General features: G+C 47.3%; 1 protein-coding gene across 1 annotated transcript in view; it reads left to right on the top strand.

Moving 5' to 3' along the window:
• kcnh3 (potassium voltage-gated channel, subfamily H (eag-related), member 3) overlaps nt 1-25101 on the top strand; it is a 1115372-nt gene that overhangs the window by 642402 nt on the left and 447869 nt on the right. Inside the window, exon 5 of the mRNA XM_038789040.1 lies at nt 106-355. Within this exon, the coding sequence (XP_038644968.1) occupies nt 106-355 (250 nt within the window). The remainder of the gene's footprint in view (nt 1-105; nt 356-25101) is intronic.

Below are 25101 nucleotides of genomic sequence, written 5' to 3'. Positions count from 1 at the left end.
CACTTTGAGGAAAAATTACTTCATTCTGAATGTTTGTTTTGCAAAGCATTTTGGAGACAGTTCCAACACTACAAAGAACACTTTTTTTTTATTTGTTTTATACAGAATGTCTTTGGAGAGAAACCAGCACTTCCAGAGTATAAAGTTGCAGCTATTCAGAAATCCAGGTTCATTCTGCTTCATTATGGCACTTTCAAAGCCGGGTGGGACTGGTTGATCCTCTTGGCAACATTTTATGTTGCAGTCACTGTTCCATACAACGTCTGCTTCAGCATCAGCAGAGATGACCATTCTGCTGCTTCAAGAAACCCTCCTAGTGTGAGTGACATCTTTGTGGAGATCCTCTTCATGCTCGGTAAGAATTTCATCTCCTCAAATTAAAATGTAATCCATAATGAGCAGCCATGGATGCAAGAAAAATAATGACCCTGGGGCTTGCATCATTGCATTATTGTTATGGATCCATATAGCACAGGGAAAGTACACAAGGAAAAGTTAATTATGGAGTAAAGAAATCCATTAGTAATAATACTGCTCCATATTTTCCTGGACTTATGCTCCACTGCTGCCCTCACTGAAACCAGTTGAAGGGTAATTATTATGGCTCTGGCCCCACTATGTTCGTTATTTTCATACTTTAAAGCCAATTTTCAAGCTCACACCACTTAAACTGAAAAGTAAAGGCCCAGTTTGTTATATTTTAAATAATGACTTATCTAAAATATATATATTACTCTTGAATCCACCAGGATGATAAAATGACCAAGAGTCTTCTGGTTGAAAGATGAACTATTTAATGAGTAATAAAATAATAAACTGTGAGTCCTTTTACTCAATACTAAACTAAAAATAATGATTTAAAGTACAATACAGGTAATTATATAACTATACACTATTATAACTAACTAGTTCTAACTTCTCTCACTCTAGATGGCCTGCACACTCTCCGCCTCGTGGGAGGCTAGTTTATCATTTTCTGCCATTTTGTACTGGGAATAGCGATTTTTAGCGTGCTCGTGCATTGTGCATGTTTCAATCGCGACCGGCAGAGTCATATGCTTGATCTTCAGTAACTGCTCTCTCAGAGGATCAGAGTGAGCTCCAAAAATGATTTGGTCTCTGATCATGGAGTCAGTGATATCACCGCAGTTGCAGGATTGCGCTAGCAGTCTAAGGTTAGTTAAATATGAGTTGAAGGATTCGTCTTTACATTGCAATCGCTGCTTGAATATGTAGCGCTCGAAGATTTTGTTGGTGTCCACCTCACAGTGGCTGTCAAACTTGTCCAGGATGGTCTGAACCTTGTCTTGTCCTGGTCTTCGACGAAGTGAAAGGAGTTGAATATTTCCAGGGTGTGATCACCCGCTGTGGTGAGGAAAAGAGCTATCTTCCGTGCATCAGACGCACCATTGAGGTCGGATGCTTCGATGTAAAGCTGAAATTTCTGCTTGAATGTCCGCCAGTTGGCACTGAGATTGCCAGAGGTCCTGAGCTGGTGAGGAGCCTGAATCTTTTCCATTGTGCCGGTATACATTCGCTGGTCGTCATGGATCTTGCTGAGTTGAACTAACTAGATTGAACAGACTCCTGGTATCATGTTGTGTTATGTAATTTGGAACAACACAAGCAGCCACTTGATGCAGTTTTGAGTAAAAGATGCTCCAGACTTTGAAGTGAGTTCAATGTGTTTTATTGAACTATTAGCACAGTTCTCAATGAGTTCGACTCTCTGCTAATCTAAATGTAGTAACTCAGTCTAACTGAACCAGCCTTGCTCTAAGCCATGTGCTGGGGTGTGATGCTGAGGATACACCCTGTCTCACTCTGCAGATGTTGGTCTGTGGAAAGAGGCGGGGTGTGAGTGCCTCATCTCTTTTATAGTGAGATACCACCCCTGAGTGTCCTGACTGCTCATTGGTTGTAACCTATTCTATGTGTTCATTAGCTGCATGTTTGCATATCATGACAGATATCATCTACAATAGTCAGTTCTGACTGAATGGATTGATATTGTGGACAATTGCCTTTTGGCCATCCTTCTTGAAGATGTTTCATAACTTACATCAACGTGGTATCTTTCTGTGTTTCAATACAAATTTGCTGAAATTTGACGTCCGATACAGGGAGTAATTCTTTGAATAGCTGCAAATGCGAATCAACATCATTGATGGATTCTTCTCGGAGAATGTCAGTGTTGATTGACCTAGATAAAGTATCAGCAATTACTAATGCTTTACCTGGTGTATACTTCAGTGTGAAATCGTATCTTCTCAATTTCATCATTAAACATTGAAGTCTGGGGGTCATGTCATTTAAGTTTTGTTCTATGATGTGTACTAGTGGAAGATGGTCAGTTTTCGCTGTGAATTTGGGTAGACCATATATATAGTCGTGGAATTTGGAAATCTCCGTGACTAACCCTGGACACTCTTTTCGATTTGGGCGTACCTACATTCAGTGTCAGTCATCGATCTTTACGCATAGGCAGTAGGAACCCAATTATCAAAACGGTCTTGTTGCAGTAAAACAGCACCAATGCCATTTTTACTTGCATCAGTTGAAACTTTGGTTGGTTTTGTAGGATCAAAGAATGTCTCCTTATTTGTCTCTTTGTTAACCTCTGTTTGTTTTTGTAGCCTTCCCAATCTTCTGATTTCCCAGTGCTTTTGGCCACTTTATAGGATGTAAAGATTTATAGATCTTTTTCTTTGATACATTTCCTGACCTCCTTTGTCAGCCATGGCTGTCTAATCCCTCCCCGGATAATCTTTCTTTTCTTGCGGATGAACCTCTGTACAGTGTCCTCAATTATGCATACAAACTCCTGCCATTTTTGCTCTGCTGTCTTCCCCACTAGGGTCTGCTTCCAGTCGATTTTCGCCAGTTCCTCTCTCATGACCTCGTAATTACCTTTATTTAACTGTAACACCATTACATCCGATTTTGCCTTCTCTCTTTCAAACTGCAGACTGAACTCAACCATATTATGATCACTGCTTCCTAAGTGTTCCCTTACTTTAAGATCTTTTATAAAGTCTGGTTCATTAAATAGCACTAGGTTCAGAATAGCCTGCTCCCTTGTGGGCTCCATGACAAGCTGTTCCAAAAAGCCATCTTGTAAGCATTCCATGAATTCCTTTTCTTTGGATCCACTGGCTACGTTATTTACCCAATCCACCTGCATATTGAAGTCCCCCATGATCACCGTGACCTTGCCTTTCTGACATGCCTTTTCTATTTCCCGGTACATGTTGCGCCCCTGGTCCTGACCACTGTTAGGAAGTCTGTACATAACTCCCATTATGGTTTTTTTGCCTTTGTGGTTCCTCAATTCTACCCACACAGACTCCACATCATCCGACCCTATGTCGTTTAGTGCCATAGATTTAATTTTGTTCTTAACTAACAAGGCAACCCCACCCCCTCGGCCCACTTCCCTGTCTTTTCGATAGGTTGTATATCCTTGGATGTTTAACTGCCAGTCCTGAACCCCCTGCAGCCATGTCTCTGTGATGCCTACCACATCAAGACAGCCTTCTTATCTTTGGGAGTTTGCATTGCTTTGACAGCTTGCACTTTGTCTGGATCTGGTTTAATGCCTTCAGCTGTTATGTTGTCACCTAGGAAGATGAGGCGGCAAACATGCACTTGGCCTTGTTTAACTTTAAACCATAGTTGTGAATTCTTTGAAAAACCTCCTGAAGACGCTTGGTATGCTCTTCAGGTGTTGTTGACCAGATGATTATGTCGTCAACATAAACCCAAACTCCTTCTATGTTTTCAGTCATCTGTTCTATTGTTCTGTGAAAATTTCAGAAGCAGATATGATACCAAAAGGTATCATATTGAAGCAGTACCTTCCAAAAGGTGTATTAAAAGTACAAAGATGTTTGCTGAATCTTCTAACTGCATCTGCCAAAATCCTTGAGACGCATCAAGCTTGGTAAATATTTTAGCATTTGCCATCTCAGCAGTGACATCTTCTTTCTTTGGTAATGGATAATGCTCTCTCTTGATACTTTTATTGAAATCTTTTGGGTCCATACAGATTATTATTTCACCTGTAGGTTTCTTGACACAGACTAGGGAACTTACCCAGTCAGTAGGTTGAGTAACCTTAGAGATTATACCTTGAGTTTGAAATCTTGACAATTCAGCTTTCAGTCGATCTTTAAGTGGTGCAGGAACATGTCTAAGTGGATGGATCACCGATTTGGCATCCTTTTTCAGTTGGACTTTGTACTGAAAATGTAATATGCCCATACCTTGAAAAACGTGTGGGTCTTGCTGTAAGAGTTGCTGAACATCATCATTGAGTGCACTTGATTGACAGTTATTCATGAAGATTCTCGGTATGAATTGCAAATCTTTGCATGCTTGTGCTCCAAGTAATGATGAACGAGTATCATTGACAATCTTGAACCTTACTTGCTGTTGAATGTCTCTGTTTGTGACACTTAGGTAGCAGGATCCATGTGAAAAATGGGGTTGCCATTATAATCACGCAATGAACATTCTGGAGGAATCATTTCATAATGACTCTTGATCTTGGACCGATCCTTGGAATTCAAACGATTCGCCAAGGCGCCGGTATTCAATTTAAAAGTGATTGGAATTGTGTTAACATACACAGTAGTCATTCGTTCGTTGCTTACGATGTTGACTTTTTGTTCTTCCATTGCTTGAAGATTTGTTTCATACTCGATGAGGTAACTTCATTGTTTTAAGAAGATCCGTGCTTGCTTGTAGATCATGCTTGATGGACGAATCAACTACACCAATGAGGAAAGTATTTTCTAATATCATCATCTTCCGTGAAATCTTCTTGAGTGTTGATTTCTTCTGTTTTGTCCACAGCTTGTACTTTGTGACACTTTTTGTGTGTAGGAGGAATGTATTTAGCAGTTGATTGACACTGTGAAGCATAATAGTTGACTTTCTGACATTTTAAACATCGTTTGCCAAAATCTGGACAATTCCCCTTTAAGTAGGCGTTACCACATCTGTGACACGTGATTACGTTGTCGTCATGTGCAGACTTCTTCTTGAACGTTGCGCCATTTTGGTGCATAGTGCACATGTGCAGAGCTCAAAAATGCTTGCAGAGGATAGCTTCCATTCCTTACAGATTTCTGCTTTGCTTGCGTCACAATTTTAATTTTCTCTGCCTCGTAGTAGAGATTCGCGTTTTTTTTCCTTTGGATAAAATGCTAGATACTGGCTTCTGGTCTGTTCTGCTGCTGTACATTTGTCAATCGCGATTTGTAGAGTTAAATCATTTTGACGAATTAACGCTTCTCTGATATAATCATCTAGTATACGATGTACTATTTGGTCTCTTACAAGTAAATCATGCAGATTTTCATAGTTACACATTTTAGCTAAGAGCTTGAGATCAGTGATAAAATTATTCACAGATTCACCAGTTTTTTGAATTTTCTGATGAAATTTCAGTCATTCTAAAATCTCATTTGTCTGTATTCTACAATGTTCATCAAACTTCGCTATCACTTGAACAAATTTGGTTTTATCTTCACCAGCACAAAAATGGAATGAGTTAATATTTTGATTGCTTGCTGTCCTGCAAGGGATAGAAATAACAGGATCCTTCTAGCTTCCGGGCTACAGCTAAATCACGAGCTTCTAAGTAAAGTTGAAATTGCTGCTTGAACAACTTCCAATTTAAATTTAAATTACCAGTGGTCTTTAGATGTCTTGGTGCTTGAACTTGGTCCATTGATAGGTCGTTTGTATCAAAGTTTTCAAAGTTACGATGATTGCTATAGTCAAATAGTTGAATCCGTTTGTTCTTTTTCATTTTTCTTTTCTATGCTAAATCTTTGTTAGTCTTTCTTAAAAGATTTATAACTCGCTGGTACCATGTTATATTTTAAATAATGGCTTATCTAAAAAATATATATTACTCTTGAATCAAACAAGATGATAAAATGACCAATAGTCTTCTTGTTGAAAGATGAACTATTTAATCAGTAATAAAATAATAAACAGTGAGTCCTTTTACTCAATACTAAACTGACAATAAAGAATTAAAGAACAATACAGATAACTATACACTATTATAATAAACTATTTCTAACTTATCCTACTCTACCTATTCTATGTCTTGCTTGTTCACTGTTCTGCATCACATCATCATGTTATCTGACTTAGAAAAGGCGGGAAACCAGGGCTGGGATTCTTCGCTATCCGGCGGGGCGGGCCGTACCAATGCGGAGGAATGGCGTGAACCACTCCGGCCGGCCACCCGGAAGATGCGGAATCCTCCGCACCTTCAGGGGCTAGGCCGGCGGGGTTGGCGCCGCGCCAACCGGCACGAAGGGCCTCCGCCGGCCAGCATGTGTGGTAGCGCCAGCGTTTTCTGGCGTGATCCCAGCGCATGTGCAGGGGGGTTCTTCTCCGCGCCAGCCATGGCGGACCGTTACAGCAGCTGGCGCGGAGGGAAAGAGTGCCCCCACGGCACAGGCCCACCCGCAGATCAGTGAGTCCCGATTGCGGGCCAGGCCACCGTGGTGCCCCCCCCCCATCCCGGGGGCCAGATCCCCCACGCACCCCCGAGGACTCTGCAGGCCGCCCGCAGCGCCAGGTCCCAGCGGTAAGGATCTTGTTTCATTTACGCCGGCGGGACTGGCCGAAAACGGGCTGCCACTCGGCCTATGGCCCCCGATCAGCGCAATGTGATTCCCGCCCCCACCGAGAAACCGGCGCCCGAGAATCCGGCAGCCGCCGTCGGGGCGGCGGAGCAGGATTCACGCCACCCACCGCCGATTCTCCGGCCCGGCGGTGGGTCGGAGAATCCCACCCCAGTTCTTATAGTATCTGACTGTGAGCCATCCAGTGTTGAAATGACTGTACTACATTTACAAACATCGATCATGTATATTGATATCTGAATATCACTGCACAGTTGACCTGACAACAGCATGATTTCTTGCTTCAAAATTGATTTCCGTTGAGCATGTTTGCCTAGCTTATCGTACTTCTCACATTTTCTTCCTTCTGAGATTTTAAAGGTTTTAAAGTAAAATTGGTCCAAAACCTCGAAGCTGGCTCAGAGAATCTCTAAATATTTAAATTGCAGAAAACCATAAACTGACATGCCAGCTTCAAACCAAATTGGTACATAATGGGAAAGAATGCTGATAATGGTGGAAAAATAAAGAACAGTGCATCTATAAAACAAGAGCAATAAACTGAATAGATTAAATGCAAACCTTTGTTCTACGTAACCAGTTTCAATCAACGTACAACTATATATTTGTAGATGCTGACATCACTAATATTAGCCCAACTATCGACAACGATTCACCACTCAATCTCAAGATTGAATGTTTTCTATGATGAGAAGAATTGGTCTTATCAGGCTTTGTAAAAATGGACTTGTGTGAATTAAAATGCGTTTTAGATTCAATTTCAGCTGAGTGATTAAATAAACCAAAGTCAGAAAAAAGTACTAATTTCTTCTTCCAGCCCCTCTGCATCACTCACTGTGTAATGATGTCAGGTAAAAGTGTCTCATTTATATTAATTAAGTTCGGTGATGTAAAACATTAATGATTATTAATGATTAAACTAACTTCGGTGAAAGGACTCAATAGCAGCACACAGTGTACCAGAAAGATTAAATTCATGATAAGACCTGAAGTGTAAGATTGGTAGGTGCAGAAATTGGACCCTGTTGTGCCCATTTTGGGGACCATATCCTGTGTTCTTTGGATGCTCAAAAAATATTTAATTTGAATATGGGCATCCCAGTTTGCCTCCAAAAATAGACATTAAAGACCTTTTATATGTAAATTCAGGGCTTGGTAGCTCTTTTAGGTCCCCTTGAAGAATTTTGAGATGACAGTGAAGGATGCACCTGGCCTTCTTCACTCCAGATTCTTCAGGTGCCAGCACAAGGTATGTTTTTAAAAAATAATCTAAAACCGTTGCTGTGATGCCAGGTGGAATGATATCCCGGGATGGTCCTCCATGTCTGGGGGAGTTGGGGAAACTTGTTTTAAACGCAGAAAGATGGCGCCCCAATCTTCGTGGGAGCCAGCTTTGCAGGCTCTATCTGGCCCTGCCCTGCCAGAGTGACAGTGTAAACCATGCCCCCAAAGTTTCTGTGCACAAAGTGCCAGAAAATCTGGTCTGAAAACTCAGCTGTGTTTCTGGAGAGTGCCTGACAATCTGACAAATTTTGGGAAAATCTCGCCCTCTATCTCTAATGTTCAGTGAACTGACACACATGAAGATTTATAGAGATAGGAAAGTTGGCCCCATCATGCCTCTGGGATAAGTGATGCTGGTGAATGTTACAGCTATAATAAGTACCACACTGCATTGTTGGACTAGACAAAGTTGGAGAAAGGACAGAATAAAGCATTTTTGCACCAACAGCCTTGGGACCATGTGTGAAAGGCAAGAAGTAGTTACCTGTAGACTCGAATGTTAAATTCGAGGGTTAAATTTCAGAGAAAATTGTGGCAGTTAACATAATTATTCTACTTCATGACTGTGTTGCAAATTGTCCACCAACTCAAACTGAGGAACTCACTGGTTATAATTCTAATTATATCATAATTATAATCTTTTTATTGTCACAAGTAGGCTTACATTAACACTTTAATGAACTTATTGTGAAAAGCCCCTGGTCGCCACATTCTGGCGTCTGTTCGGAGGGAGAATTCAGAATTCTCAGCTGGTACGGGAAGTTCCCCTCCAAGCCACCCACCATGACTTGGTAATATGTTGCCAATCCTTCACTGTTGCTGGGTCAAAATCCAGATGAACTACAATGTTCAAGAAGGCAGCTCACCACCATCCTCTCAAGGGCAATTCGGGATGGGCTATAAATCCTGGTCTAGATTAATTGTGGTGAATGTATTCACCTAATGCATGTGTAATACTGTAACCTCGGACCTATGACCTGGAAGTAGCAATACGAGCTGCTTCCAGATACTGTACTGTAACCCCGGTGGGCTCTGCCTCTAGCTCCAACCTCACCGGGGCCATATATAGACCGGCTGCCTGTGGGGGGCATTCATCTGTACAACCGACTCTGGCAAGTTCATGATTAATAAAGCGTAATGTTCACTCGCTCTCTCTGCCTCTCGGTGAATTGAAGGTACACAAACCCCCAAGAATGAAAACCAAAAACCCCGTTTCACCAATAGTGCTGTCATACCCGAACAGTGACATAGTCTGTGCACGATTCTCAGTCCTCTTTGCGCTCTCGCTTGAGCAAAATGAGGTCGGTGAATAGCGGGAGGCTGAAAAAGAGAACCACGCCAAGCGGCAAACAATTTGCGATGCAACCGGCCTGCACACGTCAGCGAAATCGGGATCTCACCGTAGTGTGGCGAGGAACCAATTATCACCATTTAAGCCCTAGGTCCATACAATTAACAGCAGCGACCCCGTATCCAACGGGCTCCCGTGATTCATCGGACTCCCCAGCAAGTGATCATGCTAGCGCCGATTAGTGCACCTTTTTAAAAATGTGAACCTGGTGGAAGGGCTTCTGCGGGGAGCCGAGGAGGTGAGTAGTGATCTTTGCTTCCAGGAAAAGAACCGGAGGGTGCTGGGCTTGCCACCCCAGTGCTCAGCGGGGGATAGGGGACCCTCGGTGTGGGGCAGGCCAGCCTCCGCAGGGGTTCACTGCCATGGGAAGGGTGGAGGGGAGGGGAGGGGGGAGTCACTGGGGGGGACCAACCCTGTGCAGCTCCACCATGCCAACCTCTGGATCGTGTGTACCAGTTCTGGGGGCAACCCTTGTCCCTGCCCATCTGCCCTACCGACCACCTATAACCCCCACCAACTGCCAAGGCCTCTGGCCGTGCAGCTGAAGGATGTTGCTAATAGGGAATTGACAATCGTGGTTAAGTGAGCACTTCACACAACCCAAATGGGTTCCTGTTGGTGGGTGGGTCATGTAGCATGTGGGAGTCATTGCCTAGTATCCCAATCACACCTTGATGCATGGACACTGTGTTTGAATGCTGCGGGAGACGACACCACCCACCCAGAACCCAACATCCGAACACCCAGGGGATGGGACACAGCTCCGGGAACATGTCCACAGACGGAGGGTGGGAGGGAGAATGCCTGAAGAGATGGGCCAAGGGTTCGGAGGTTGGGCCACATAGCGGAGGAAAGTGACAGAGGCATCATACTGCCTGCGGTCATAGATTTTTAATGTGTCACAGGTGTCCAACAATGCCCCACTCTCCCAATGGTGCTGCCCAATTCTCCCCACCATCCCTTTACCTCCCTCATCCCCTCCCTACCTCCCTGCCCTCTCCACCCTCAGTGATCCTCAATGGGCTTAACCTTCCTTGCTCTACCACTACGTCGAGGTGTATCCCCAGGATGCACATCTGAGGTGGTGGCAGCCAGCTGCTTACCATGTACCGTGGCCTTCTATGGCCCTGGCGGTCATCCTCTGGGGGCTTTGGAGCCAGAGGCCTCGGTGCATTTGTCGACGGAACATGCACAGCTGTGCTGCCTTGTCCCGTGTGCTGACCTCAAGACATGGCCTCATCAGAGGGGTGGAACTCGAGGGGAGCTAGTGGCCACCATCCCCACACTACGGGATGGGGCTGGGTTGGCACCCAGCGCCCTCTCCTTCTGCTCGGTTCCCATAGGGCCCAGGGGTTCACCTCGGATGAAGGAGCAGTTGGTTCAATCCCCGGCTGTCCCTGCATCATCTGTCTCTGTCAGCCCTGGCGGCTCTCCAATGTCTGCACCATCGTGACGATGCTCTCGGCGATGCTCCTCAGTGATTGGGCCATACTCTGCTGCGCCTCGTAAATGCACACCTGAGACTGGTACAAGCTCCGCTGTTACACTGATAACACTGATGAGAATTCAAACAAAGTCCTCCTGTTGTCAGGTGAAAGAACAGTGTTTGAAGAGAGTGAAGCTGTCCCAATATATTGCCTCTTCCGATAGTACCACCTTTTTCCCCTACTCATCTGTATGTATGCCATTGGTTTATTTTTACCAAATTTAGCTCTTTATAAAATAACTCTGTTTTTGTGACATATTTCAAACCTCTAGCATTATCTCACAGGAAAATAGTATTTTGTCATTTTGAAATGACACAAAATGTTCAACATTTAGTATAAAATAATGGATGGAATTCTTCCATTTGAGACGAAGGCTGAGTCTATGCGCTCCCGTTACTGGGGAATCACGGCGAGCATGTTTCTCCTCTCTTCCATAGCATCTAGCATAGAATCATAGAATTTACAGTGCAGAAGGGGGCCATTAAGCCCATTGAGTCTGCACCGGCCCTTGGAAAGAGCACCCCACCTAAACCCATGCCTCCACCCTATCCCAGTAACCCCACCTAATCGTTTTGGACACTCGGGGCAATTTAACATGGCCAATCCACCTGGAGCACCCGGAGGGAACCCTCGCAGACACGGGGAGAATGTGCAGACTCCGCACAGACAGTGACCCGAGCCAGAAAGCAAACCTGTGACCCTGGAGCTGTGAAGCAACTGTGCTAATGACTGTGCTACCGTGCTGCCCCAGTATCCTGGTGATGTCCACGTCAATCAACCTGGGAGCAGATTTTTTCCAAGCCAAATTGTTGGCTGCTATGAGTGTATGAGCTGTAAACAGTGCTTAAACGTTGCTCCAGCTTGTCAGCCTGACAATGCTAATTCCGACCCCAGTGAATCAGGACCGGGATTCTCCGGTATCCGGCACGCAGGCCGTATCAGCACCAATGAGTGGCATGAACCACTCTGGCGTCGGGCTGCCTGGAAGGTGCAGAAGGTGCTAGGCCGGAGCTCAAGTGGTAGGCGCCGCACCAGCTGGCGCCGAAGCGCCTCCGCCGGCCGGCATGAGTTGCCGCATTCGCAGGAGCGCCAGCGTGTACCCAGAACCACTGGCGTGATTCCTGCGCATGCACAGTGGGTTTCTTCTCCACGCTGGCCATGGCGAGCTTTACACAGGCCGGCGCAGAGGGAAAGAGTGCCCCCATGGCACAGGCCCGCCCGCAGATCGGTGGGTCCTGATCATGGGCCAGGCCACCTGTGACCCCCTCCCCCCCCCCGGAGCCTGATTCCCCCCGCGCTCCACCGAGGACTCCGCAGGCCGCCCTCAGAGCCAGGTCCCGTCGGTATGGACCTGGTCTAATCTACGCCAGTGGGACTGGCCGAAAGCTTGCGGCCGCTCGGCCCATCGGTGCCCGGACAATTGCCGGGGGGGCCACTGCCAATGGCCCCCGACCGGCACGGCGTGATCCCCGCTCCCGCCAAAAAACTGGCGTTGGAGAATTCGGCAGCTGGCGTCAAAGCGGTGGAGCAGGATTCACGCTGTCCCCCAGCGATTCTCCAACCCGGCGGGGGGGTCGGAAAATCCCGATCCCTTTTCCCCAAAGCAGAGTGGAAACAGCAGCCAGCAGCCTGGCATGAGGTGCCAGCCTTACCACGAGGACCAGCATGCAATTCTGCAAGAAGATTAACAACCACCTTTGAATAGCTCGAGTGATTAAGCACCTGTGCGCCGCTGGCAACACTCCTGTCCTTGACCCCTCACATCTTCCCCAATACTCTAGATGCCAGTAACACACCAACTGCCAGCATGTCCCTCATAACTTACCCTCTGAAAACCCCCAACACATGTTCAGCCTCTTTGACCAAGTGCCATAAGACCATAAGACATTGAAGCAGAATTAGGCCGTTCAGCCCATCAAGTCTGCTCTGCCATTCAATAATGGCTGATATGTTTCTCATCCCCATTCCCCTGCCTTCTCCCCATAACTCCTGATTCCTTATTAATCAAGAACCTATCTATCTCTGTGTTAAAGACACTCAGTGATTTGGCCTCCACAGCCTTCTGTGGCAATGAGTTCCACAGATTCACCACCCTTTGGGTGAAGAAATTTCTCCTCATCGCAGTTTTCAAGGATCGTCCCTTTAGTCTCAGGCTGTGCCCTTGGGTTTTAGTTTCACCTACTAGTGCGAACACCCTTTCCATGTTCACTCTATCGAGGCCTCTCAGTATTCTGTAAGTTTCACTGAGATCCCCCTCATCCTTCTGAGCTTCATCGACTACAGACCCAGAGTCCTCAACCACTCCTCATACGACAAGTCCTTCATTCTGAAGATCATTCTTGTGAGCCTCGTCTGGACCAAAACTGCTCACAATATTACAAATGGGGTCTGACCAGAGTCTTATACAGCCTCAACAGTACATCCCTATTCTTGTATTCTAGCCCTCTCGACATGAATGTGAACATTGCATTTCCCTTCCTCTCAACTGAACTTGCATGTTAACCTTAAGAAAATCCAGAACTTGGGGCAGCATGGTGGCACAGTGGATTAGCCCTGTTGCCTCACGGCGCCGAGGTCCCAGGTTCGATCCCGGCTCTGGGTCACTGTTCCTGTGGAGTTTGCACATTCTCCCCGTGTTTGCCTGGGTTTCGCCCCCACAACCCAAAAGATGTGCAGAGTAGGTGAATTGACCACGCTAAATTGCCCCTTAATTGAAAAAGAAAATGAATTGGGTACTCTAAATTTACAAAAAAAAAAGAAAATCCTGAACTTGGACTCCTAACTCTCTTTATGCTTCTGAATTCCGAAGCCTTCTTCCATTTCGAAAATAGTCTATGCCTATATTCTTCCTACCAAACTACACAACCTCAGACTTTTCTACATTGTATTCCATCTGCCACTTCTTTACCCACTCTCCTAGCCTGTCCAGGTCCTTCTGCAACCTCTCTGCTTCCTCAACACAAACTGTCCCTCTACATATCTTTGTATCATATACAAACTTAGCAGCAATGCCCTTAGTTTCACCTTCCAGATCGTTAATGTATACCATGAATAGCTGTGGTCCCAACACTGACCCCTGCAGAACACCACTAGACCCCAGCTGCCATCCTGAAAAGGACTCCTTTATCCCCACTCTCTGCCTTCTGCCAGTCAGCCAATCCTCTATCCATGGCAGTATCTTGCCCCAACACCATGGGCTCTTATCTTACTTCGAAGCCTCCTGTATGGCACCTTGTCAAAGGTCTTCTGGAAATCCAAATAGATCATGTCCACTGGTTCTTCTTTGTCTAACTTCCTTGTTGCCTCCTCAAAGAACTCTAACAGATTTGTCAGACATGACCTCCCCTTGACAAATCCGTGCTGACTCAGTCCTATTTTACCATGCACTTCTAAGTACTCCGCAATCTAAAATACAAAGAACAATATAGCACAGGAACAGGCCCTTCAGCCTTGCAAGCCTAAACCGGTCATTATACCAACCTTTGCCAAAACCCTCATCACTTCCTTGTGCCGTATCCCTCTATACCCATCCTATTCATGTGTTTGTCAAGATGTCTTTTGAAAGCCGTTAATGTATCTGCTTCCACAATCTCCCCTGGCAACGCGTTCCAGGCACTCACCTGCATAAAAAATCTGCCTCGCACATCTCCTCTAAACTTTGCCCACGGACAAACCTATGCACCCTGGTGACTGACCCCGCCACCCTGGGAAAGGAGTGCCTGCTCATCCACCATATAGGTGCCTCTCATAATCTTGTAGTCCTCAACCAGGTCACCCCTCAACCTCCGTCTTTTGAATGAAAACAGTCCGAGTCTATTCAGCCTCTCCACATAGCTAACACCCTCCAGACCAGGCAACATCCTGAAATAGCTGGTTTAGCTCACTGGGCTAAATCACTGGCTTTTAAAGCAGACCAAGCAGACCAGCAGCACGGTTCGTTTCCCGTACCAGTCTCCTCGGACAGGCGCCGGAATGTGGCAACTAGGGGCTTTTCACAGTTACTTCATTGAAGCTTACTCTTGACAGTAAGCGATTTTCATTTTTTTTCATCCTCGTAAACCTCGTCTGCACCCTCTCCAAAGCCTCCACATCCTTCTGGTAGTGTGGCGACCAGAATTGTGCACAATATTCCAAGTGCGGCCTTACCAAGGTTCCATACAACTCTAGCATGACTTTCCGGTTTTTATACTCAATATCCCCTCCAATGAAGGCAAGCATTGTGTATGCTTTCTTGACTACCTTGTCCACTTGTGTTGTCACCTTCAAAGATCTGTGGACATGCATACCCAGATCTCTCTGACTTTCTATATTCCTAAGAGTTTTGCCATTTACGGTATATTTCCCCTCTATGTTAGACCTACCAAAATGCACTACCTCAAATTTGTCCACATTAAATTCCATTTGCCATTTCTCTGCTCAAGTCTCCAACCTATCTATGTCGTGCTGTGTCTTCTAACAATTCGCAACACTATCTGCCACTCCACCAACTTTAGTGTCATCCGTAAACTCACGAATCAGAATGGCTACATTTTCCTCCAAATCGTTTATGTGCACTATGAACAACAGAGGTTGAAGCACAGATCCCTGTGGAACACCACTAGACACAACCTTCCATTCAGAAAAAATCCCATCTACTGCTACCTTTTGCCTTCTGTAACCGAGCCAGTTCTGTATCATCTTATCACCTCACCTCTGATCCCGTGTGACTTCACCTTTTGTACCAGTCTGCCATGAGACATCTTGTCATCCTTAATAATAGACTCTAAAGTCTCAACAACAACTAAAGTCAGGCTAACTGGTCTATAATTTCCTGTCTTCTGCCTCCCTCCCTTCTTAAACAGCAGTGTTACATTTGCCATTTTCCAATCCTCTGGGACCCTCCCTGCCTCCAGTGATTTCTGAAAGATGACTACCAATGCCACCACAATCCCATCAGCCATCACTTCAGAATCCTGGGGTGTAGTCCATCCAGTCCGGGTGATTTATGCACCTTCAGACCTTTCAATTTCCCCAGTACCTTCTCCTTACTGATGGTCACTTCACTCACCTCTGCCTCCTGACTCTTTTGAAGTTCTGGCATACCACTGGTGTCTCCCACTCTGAAGACTGATGCAAAGTACCTATTCTGTTCCTCCGCCATTTCTTTATTCCCTATTACTACTTTACCACCCTCATTTTCCAATGGTCCAATGAACATTCTTGCCTCTCTCTTACCTTTTGTATATCGAACAAAGCTTTTGCAATCTTCTTTTATTTTACTAGCTAGCTTACACTCATATTTCATCTTCTCCCACCTTATTGCTTTTTTAGTTGTCCTCTGCATGCTTTTAAAGACTTCCCACTAATTCTCGCCATATTTATGCTTTTTCCTTTGCTTTTATGCTGTCTTTGATTTTCCTTGTCAGCCATGGTTGCCTTGTCCTACCCTTAGCATGTTTCCTCCTCCTTGGGATGAATTTCTGTTGTTCCGAATAACCCCCAAAATCTCCTAACATTACTGTTCCACTCTCTTCCGTGCTTGGCTCCCCTTCCAATCAACTCTGGCCATGTCCTCCCTCATGTCTTTGTAGTTACCTTTATTCAATTGTAAAACAGTTACATCTGATTCCAGCTTCTCCCTCTCAAACCTCAGGGTAAATTCTATCATATTGTGGTCACTGCGCCCGAAGGGTTCCTTCACCTTAAATTCCTTAATCAAGTCTGCCTCACCAAATCCAGCATTGCTTTTTCCCTCGTGGGCTTTCCCACAGGCTGCTCCAAAAAAACATCCCTAAGACATTGCAGAAATTCCTTTTCTTGGGATCTACTACCAACCTGATTTTCCAAGTCTACCTGCATATTGAAGTCACCCATGATAATTGTAATATTGCCTTTTTTATATGCCTTTTGTATCTCCTGAGTTATTTTCTGCCCCACATCCTGACTACTTCTACGAGGCCTATACATAACTCCCATCAGGGTCTTTTTTTCCTTTGAGATTCCACAATTCTACCCAAACAGACACTCCAACTTCCCTAAATCGGTTCTTGCTTTCAATTTAAGTTCATTTCATAAGAACATAAGAACAAAAGAACTAGGAGCAGGAGTAGGCCATCTGGCCCCTCGAGCCTGCTCCACCATTTAACGAGATCATGGCTGATCTTTTGTGGACTCAGCTCCACTTTCCGACCCGAACACCATAACCCTTAATCCCTTTCTTCTTCAAAAAACTATCTATCTTTACCTTAAAAACATTTAATGAAAGAGCCTCAACTGCTTCACTGGGCAAGGAATTCCATAGATTCACAATGCTTTGGGTGAAGAAGTTCCTCCTATACTCAGTCCTAAATCTACTTCCCCTTATTTTGAGGCTATGCCCCCTAGTTCTGCTTTCACCTGCCAGTGGAAACAACCTGCCCGCATCTATCCTATCTATTCCCTTCATAATTTTATATGTTTCTATAAGATCCCACCTCATCCTTCTAAGTTCCAACGAGTACAGTCCCAGTCTACTCAACCTCTCCTCGTAATCCAACCCCTTCAACTCTGGGATTAACCTAGTGAATCTCCTCTGCACACCCTCCAGTGCCAGTACGTCCTTTCTCAAGTAAGGAGACCAAAACTGAACGCAATACTCCAGGTGTGGCCTCACTAACACCTTATACAATTGCAGCATAACCTCCCTAGTCTTAACTCCATCCCTCTAGCAATGAAGGACAAAATTCAATTTGCCTTCTTAATCACCTGTTGCACCTGTAAACCAACTTTCTGTGATTCATGCACTAGCACACCCAGGTCTCTCTGCACAGCAGCATGCTTTAATATTTTATCGTTTAAATAATAATCCCGTTTGCTGTTATTCCTACCAAAATGGATAACCTCACATTTGTCAACATTGTATTCCATCTGCCAGACCCTAGCCCATTCACTTAACCTATCCAAATCCCTCTGCAGACTTTCAGTATACTCTGCACTTTTCGCTTTACCACTCATCTTAGTGCCATCTGCAAGCTTGGACACATTGCCCTTGGTCCCCAACTCCAAATCATCTATGTAAATTGTGAACAATTGTGAGCCCAACACGGATCCCTGAGGGACACCACTAGCTACTGATTGCCAACCAGAAAAACACCCATTAATCCTCACTCTTTGCTTTCTATTAATTAACCAATCCTCTATCCATGTTACTACTTTACCCTTAATGCCATGCATCTCTATCTTATGCAGCAACCTTTTGTGTGGCACCTTGTCAAAGGCTTTCTGGAAATCCAGATATACCACATCCAGTGGCTCCCTGTTATCTACTGTACTGGTAATGTCCTCAAAAAATTCCACTAAATTAGTTAGGCACGACCTATGCTGCGTCTGCCCAATGGGACAATTTCTATCCAGATGCCTCGCTATTTCTTCCTTGATGATAGATTCCAGCATCTTACCTTCTACCGAAGTTAAGCTCACTGGCCTATAATTTCCCACTCTCTGCCTACCTCCTTTTTTAAACAGTGGTGTCACGTTTGCTAATTTCCAATCCACCAGGACCACCCCAGAGTCTAGTGAATTTTGGTAAATCATCTGCATCTGCAACTAGTGCATCTGCAATTTCCCTAGCCATCTCTTTTAGCACTCTGGGGTGCATTCCATCAGGGCCAGGAGACTTGTCTACCTTTAGCCCCATTAGCTTGCCCATCTCTACCTCCTTAGAGATAACAATCCTCTCAAGTTCCTCACCTTTCATAGCCTCATTTCTATCAGTCACTGGCATGTTATTTGTGTCTTCCACTGTGAAGACCGACCCAAAAAACCTGTTTAGTTCCTCAGCCATTTCCTCATCTCCCATTATTAAAACTCAATTCTCATCCTCTAAAGGACCAATATTTACCTTAGCCACTCTTTTTTGTTTTATATATTTGTAAAAATGTTTACTGTCTGTTTTTATATTCTGAGCAAGTTTACTCTCATACTCTATCTTACTCTTCTTTATAGCTCTTTTAGTAGCTTTCTGTTGCCCCCTAAAGATTTCCCAGTCCTCTAGTCTCCCACCAATCTTTGCCACTTTGTATGCTTTTTCCTTCAATTTGATACTCTCCCTTATTTCCTTAGATATCCATGGTCGATTTTCCCTCTTTCTACCATCCTTCCTTTTTGTTGGTATAAACCTTTGCTGAGCACTGTGAAAAATCGCTTGGAAGGTTCTCCACTGTTCCTCAACTGTTCCACCATAAAGTCTTTGCTCCCAGTCTACCTCAGCTAGTTCTTCTCTCATCCCATTGTAATCTCCTTTGTTTAAACAGTATTTTTAAATTGTTTAAATAGTATTTGATTTTACCTTCTCACCCTCCATCTGTATTTTAAATTCCACCATATTGTGATCGCTCCTTCTGAGAGGATCCTTAACTATGAGATCATGAATCAATCCTGTCTCATTACACAGGACAAGATCTAGGACCGCTTGTTCCCTCGTAGATTCCATTACATTCTGTTCTAGGAAACTGTCATGGATACATTCTATAAACTCCTCCTCAAGGTTGCCTTGACCGACCAGGTTAAACCAATCAACATGTAGATTAAAATCCCCCATGATAACTGCTGTACCATTTCTACATGCATCAGTTATGTCTTTGTTTATTGCCTGTCCCACCATCACGTTACTATTTGGTGGCCAATAGACTACTCATTTCAGTGACTTTTTCGCCTTACTATTTCTGATTTCCACCCAAATGGATTCAACCTTATCCTCCATAGCACCGATGTCATCCCTTACTATTGCCTGGATGTCATCCTTAAATAACAGAGCTACACCACCTCCCTTACCATCCACTCTGTCCTTCCAAATAGTTTGATACCCTCGGATATTTAACTACCAGTCGTGACCGTCCTTTAACCAGGTTTCAGTAATGGCCACTAAATCATAGTCATTCACAATGATTTGCACCATCAACTCATTTACTTTATTCTGAATACTACGAGCATTCAAGTAAAGTACACTTATGTTGGGTTTTTTACCTCTGTTTTGAATCTTAATATCTCCAATTTTATTCCTTTTTGTATTACTGGGCCTATTCACTGAGCTCCCCTCAGTCACTGTACCTTGTACTGTCGCCCTTTTTCATTTTTGACTATGTCTTCTCTGCCTTGCACTTTCCCCCTTCCATTTGCTTCTGTCCCTGTTTTACTACCTTCCAGCTTCCTGCATCGGTTCCCATCCCCCTGCCACATTAGTTTAAACCCTCCCCAACAGCTCTAGCAAACAGCCCCCCCCCCCCCCCAGAACATCGGTTCCAGTCCTGCCCAGGTGCAGACCGTCTGGTTTGTACTGGTCCCACCTCCCCCAGAACCGGTTCCAATGCCCCAGGAATTTGAATCCCTCCCTCTTGCACCATCTCTAGAGCCACGCATTCATCCTATCTATCCTGACATTCCTACTCTGACTAGCTTGTGACACTGGTAGCAATCCTGAGATTACTACCTTTGAGGTCCTACTTTTTAGTTTAACTCCTAACTCCCTGAATTCAGCTTGTAGGACCTCATCCCGTTTTTTACCTATATCATTGGTGCCTCTGTGCACCATGACAGCTGGCTGTTCACCCCCCCCCCCCTCCCCGAATGTCCTGCAGCCGCTCCGAGACATCCTTGACCCTTGCACCAGGGAGGCAACATACCATCCTGGAGTCTCGATTGCGTCCACAGAACCGCCTGTCTATTCCCCTATCACTATAGCCCTGCCATTTTTCTTCCTGCCCTGCTGTGTAGCAGAGCCTGCCATGGTGCCATGAACCTTGCTGCTGCTGCCTTCACCTGGTGAGCCATCTCACTCAACAGTATCCAAAGCGGTATATCTGTTTTGCAGGGAGATGACCGCAGGGGACACCTGCACTGCCTTCCTACTCTTGCTCGGCCTTTTGGTCACCCATTTTCTATCTCCCTCAGTAACTTTCACCTGCGGTGTGACCAACTCGCTAAACGTGCTATCCACGACCTCCTCAGCATCGCGGATGCTCCAAAGTGAGTCCATCCGCAGCTCCAGAGCCGTCAAGCGGTCTAACAGAAGCTGCAACTGAACACACTTCTTGCGCGTGAAAGAGCCAGGGACAGTGGACATGTCCCTGAGCTCCCACATCACACACGAGGAGCATGACACGGGTCTGGGATCTCCTGCCATGTCTTAAACCTTAGGTAAACTTATACAACTACAATTTCAAAAAAAACAAAAGAAAAATAAATAAATTAGACAATGAAAAGAAAAAAAAAAGAAAAAACTACTTACCAGTCACTAACCAGGGATAAAAAGCACCTCCTCCCCACCCAGCTTCAAATTCCCAAACTCACTCTTGCTTGTGCCTCACTCTGGCTGTGTGTTCTCTGGCTCACTGGGAGAACTCACCCAGGGTCTCAGATGCTCTCTGGTTCTCTCCCTGCAGATTAAAAGTTACAGGCCAGAAGAAAGAGAGAGAACAAAACAGTAGAGAAAAAGCACCTTCTCCCACTCTGCACCGAATTACCTCACTGCACCAAATTACCAAGTTGCAATTCCCACTCTGGATGTGCCTCACTCCGACTGTGTCTTCTCAACTTGCACAAGCTTACTGAGTGCGCTTTCTGTCTGTCTACTGACAATGCAACCCCGTCCCCTTTGCCCATCTGCCCTGTCCTTTCGATAGGACACATATCCTTGGATATTTAGGTCCAAGCCCAGATCCCCTTGTAGCCACGCCTCTGTGATGCCAACGACAATGTACCCGCCAATTTCAATATGTGCAACAAGCTCATTTCCCTTGTTTCTTATAGGTACAGCACCTTCAACCGTGCGTTGAACACCCAACCTTCTCATTGTTGTCCCCTTTTTCCCAGATTCCTGCTGCTTTCTATACTCTGCTCGATTAGGTATTCTTGAAACTTTACTAACCTCTCCTGAGCTCTCGGACCCTTTAACTCGTTTAAAGCCCTCATCATTAATTTGCACGCTCACCTTCTCCTTTAACTTTGCTTTTCTAATTTTCCAAACAAATGAACCCTCTCTCCCCTTTACTATTTAGTTTAAAGCCCTAGCTACAGCCCTAGTTATGTGGTTCACCAGGACTCTGGTCCCAGTTTGATTCAGATGAAGACCATCCCATTGCAACAGTTCCCTCGTTCCCCAGTACTGAGTCTCAGCTCCAGCTCTTTCCAATTCTTCACTCTGACTATCAGCTTCCGCTCTGACTCTCAGCTTCCGCTCAGGGACTCTCAGCTCCCGCTTTGACTCTCAGCTCCCGCTCTGACTCTCCGCTCCCGCTCTTTTTAAATCTCCGCTCTAACTCTCAGCTTCTGCTCTGACTCTCTGCTCCCGCTGTTTTTAAATCTCCGCTCTGACTCTCAGCTTCTGCTCTGACTCTCAGCTCCCGCTCGGGGACTCTCAGCTCCCGCTTTGACTCTCAGCTCCCGCTCTGATTCTCAGTTCCCAATATGTTTAAATCTCCTGCTCTGCCTTTCAGCTCCCGCTCTTTTTAAATCTCCGCTCTGGCTCTCAGCTCCCGCTTTGACTCTCAGCTCCCGCTCTGGCTCTCCGCTCCCGCTCTGGCTCTCCGCTCCCGCTCTGACTCTCCGCTCCCGCTCTGGATCTCCGCTCCCCCCGCCTGACTCTCGCTCCCTCTGACTCTCGGCTCCCCCCTGACTCTCCCTCCCGCCCGCCCTGACACTCTGCTCCCGCTCTGACTCTCAGCTCCCGCTCTGACTCTCTGCTCCCGCTCTGACTCTTGGCTCCGCTCTGACTCTCGGCTCCCGCTATGACTCTCGGCTCCCGCTCTGACTCTCGGCTCCCGCTCTGAATCTCCGCTCCCGCTCTGACTCTCCGCTCCCGCTCTGACTCTCCGCTCCCGCTCTGACTCTCCGCTCCCGCTCTGAATCTCCGCTCCCGCTCTGACTCTCCGCTCCCGCTCTGACTCTCCGCTCCCGCCCTGTCTCTACGCTCCCGCCCTGACTCTCAGCTCCCGCTCTGACTCTCAGCTCCCGCTCTGACTCTCAGCTCCCGCACTGATTCTCCGCTCCCGCCCTGACTCCTCTCCCGCCCTGACTCTCCGCTCCCGCCCTGACTCCGCTTCCGCCCTGACACTCCACTCCCGCCCTGACTCTCCGCACCATCTCTGACTCTCCGCTCCCGCTCTGACTCTTCGCACACTCTCCTACTCTCCGCTCCCACTCTGACTCTCAGCTCCCACTCTGACTCTCCGCTCCCGCCCTGACACTCCGCACCCTCTCTGACTCTCCGCTCCCGCCCTGACTCTCCGCTCCCGCCCTGCCTCTACGCTCCCGCTCTGACTCCCGGCTCCCGCTCTGACTCTCCGCTCCCGCTCTGACTATCCGCTCCCGCTCTGACTCTCCGCTCCCGCCCTGACTCTCCGCTCCCGCCCTGTCTCTACGCTCCCGCTCTGACACTCCGCTCCAGCTCTGACACTCCGCTCCCGCTCTGACTCTCCGCTCCCGCCCTGGCTCCGCTCCCGTCCTGACTCTCCGCACCCTCTCTGACTCTCGGCACCCGCTCTGACTCTCCGCTCCTGCCCTGACACTCCGCTCCCGCCCTGATTCTCTGCTCCCGCCCTGACACTCTGCTCCTGCCCTGACTCTCCGCTCCCGCCCTGATTCTCCGCTCCCGCCCTGACTCTCCGCACCCTCTCTGACTCTCGGCTCCCGCTCTGACTCTCCGCTCCCGCCCTGTCTCTCCGCTCCCGCTCTGACTCTCGGCTCCCGCTCTGACTCTCGGATCCCGCTCTGACTCTCCGCTCCCGCCCTGTCTCTCCGCTCCCGCTCTGACTCTCGGCTCCCGCTCTGACTCTCGGATCCCGCTCTGACTCTCCGCTCCCGCCCTGTCTCTCCGCTCCCGCTCTGACTCTCGGCTCCCCCTCTGACTCTCATTTCCCAATCGTTTTTTATTCTCCCCCTCTGACCATCAGCTCCCGCTCTTTCTAAATCTCTGCTCTGACTCTCAGCTCCCACTCTGACTCTCAGCTCCCACTCTGACTCTCCGCTCCCGCTCTGACTCTCAGCTCCCACTCTGACCCTCGGCTCCCACTCTGACTCTCCGCTCCCGCTCTGACACTCCGCTCCCGCTCTGACTCTCCGCTCCCGCTCTGACTCTCAGCTCCCACTCTGACTCTCCGCTCCCGCTCTGACTCTCAGCTCCCGCTCTGACTCTCAGCTCCCGCTCTGACTCTCAGCTCCCGTTCAGACTCTCCCGCTCTGACTCTCGGCTCCCGCTCTGACTCTCAGCTCCCGCTCTGACTCTCAGCTCCCGCACTGACTCTCTGCTCCCGCCCTGACTCTCCGCTCCCTCTCTGACTCTCCGCTCACTCTCTGACTCTCCGCTCACTCTCTGACTCTCAGCTCCCGCTCTGACTCTCAGCTCCCGCTCTGACTCTCAGTTCCCGCTCTGACTCTGAGCTCCCACTCTTTCTCAACCTCTTCTGTGACTCTCAGCTCCCGCTCTTTCTATATCTCTGCTCTGACTCTCAGCTCCCGCTCTGACTCTCAGTTCCCAATAGTTTTTTATTCTCCCCCTCTGACCATCAGCTCCCGCTCTTTCTAAATCTCTGCTCTGACTCTCCGCTCCCGCCCTGACACTCCACTCCCGCCCTGATACTCCGCTCCCGCTCTGACTCTCCGCTCCCGCTCTGACTCACCACTCCCACTCTGACCCTCCGCTCCGCTCTCTCAGCTCCCACTCTGACTCTCGGCTCCCACTCTGACTCTTAGCTCATGCCCTGATTCTCAGCTCCCACTCTGACTCTCAGCTCCCGCTCTGACTCTCCCGCTCTGACTCTCAGCTCCCGCTCTGACTCTCAGCTCCCGCTCTGACTCTCCCGCTCTGACTCTCGGCTCCCGCTCTGACTCTCAGCTCCCGCTCTGACTCTCGGCTCCCGCTCTGACTCTCAGTTCCCACTCTGACTCTCGGCTCCCGCTCTGACTCTCAGTTCCCACTCTGACTCTCCGCTCCCGCTCTGACTCTCAGCTCCCGCTCTGACTCTCCGCTCCCGCTCTGGCCCTCGGCTCCCTCTCTGACTCTCCGCTCCCGCACTGACTCTCAGCTCCCACTCTGACTCTCCGCTCCCGCTCTGACTCTCAGCTCCCGCTCTGACTCTCCGCTCCCGCTCTGACTCTCAGCTCCCGCTCTGACTCTCCGCTCCCGCTCTGACCCTCGGCTCCCTCTCTGACTCTCCGCTCCCGCACTGACTCTCAGCTCCCACTCTGACTCTCAGCTCCCACTCTGACTCTCAGCTCCCACACTGACTCTCAGCTCCCGCTCTGACTCTCAGCTCCCACTCTGACTCTCCGCTCCCGCTCTGACTCTCAGCTCCCG

The sequence above is a fragment of the Scyliorhinus canicula genome, chromosome 2 (genome assembly GCF_902713615.1).
Source record: "Scyliorhinus canicula chromosome 2, sScyCan1.1, whole genome shotgun sequence".
In the NCBI taxonomy this organism is placed as follows: domain Eukaryota; kingdom Metazoa; phylum Chordata; class Chondrichthyes; order Carcharhiniformes; family Scyliorhinidae; genus Scyliorhinus; species Scyliorhinus canicula.
Note: the sequence above shows the minus strand (reverse complement) of the source record. Positions and strands in the feature narration are given on the sequence as shown.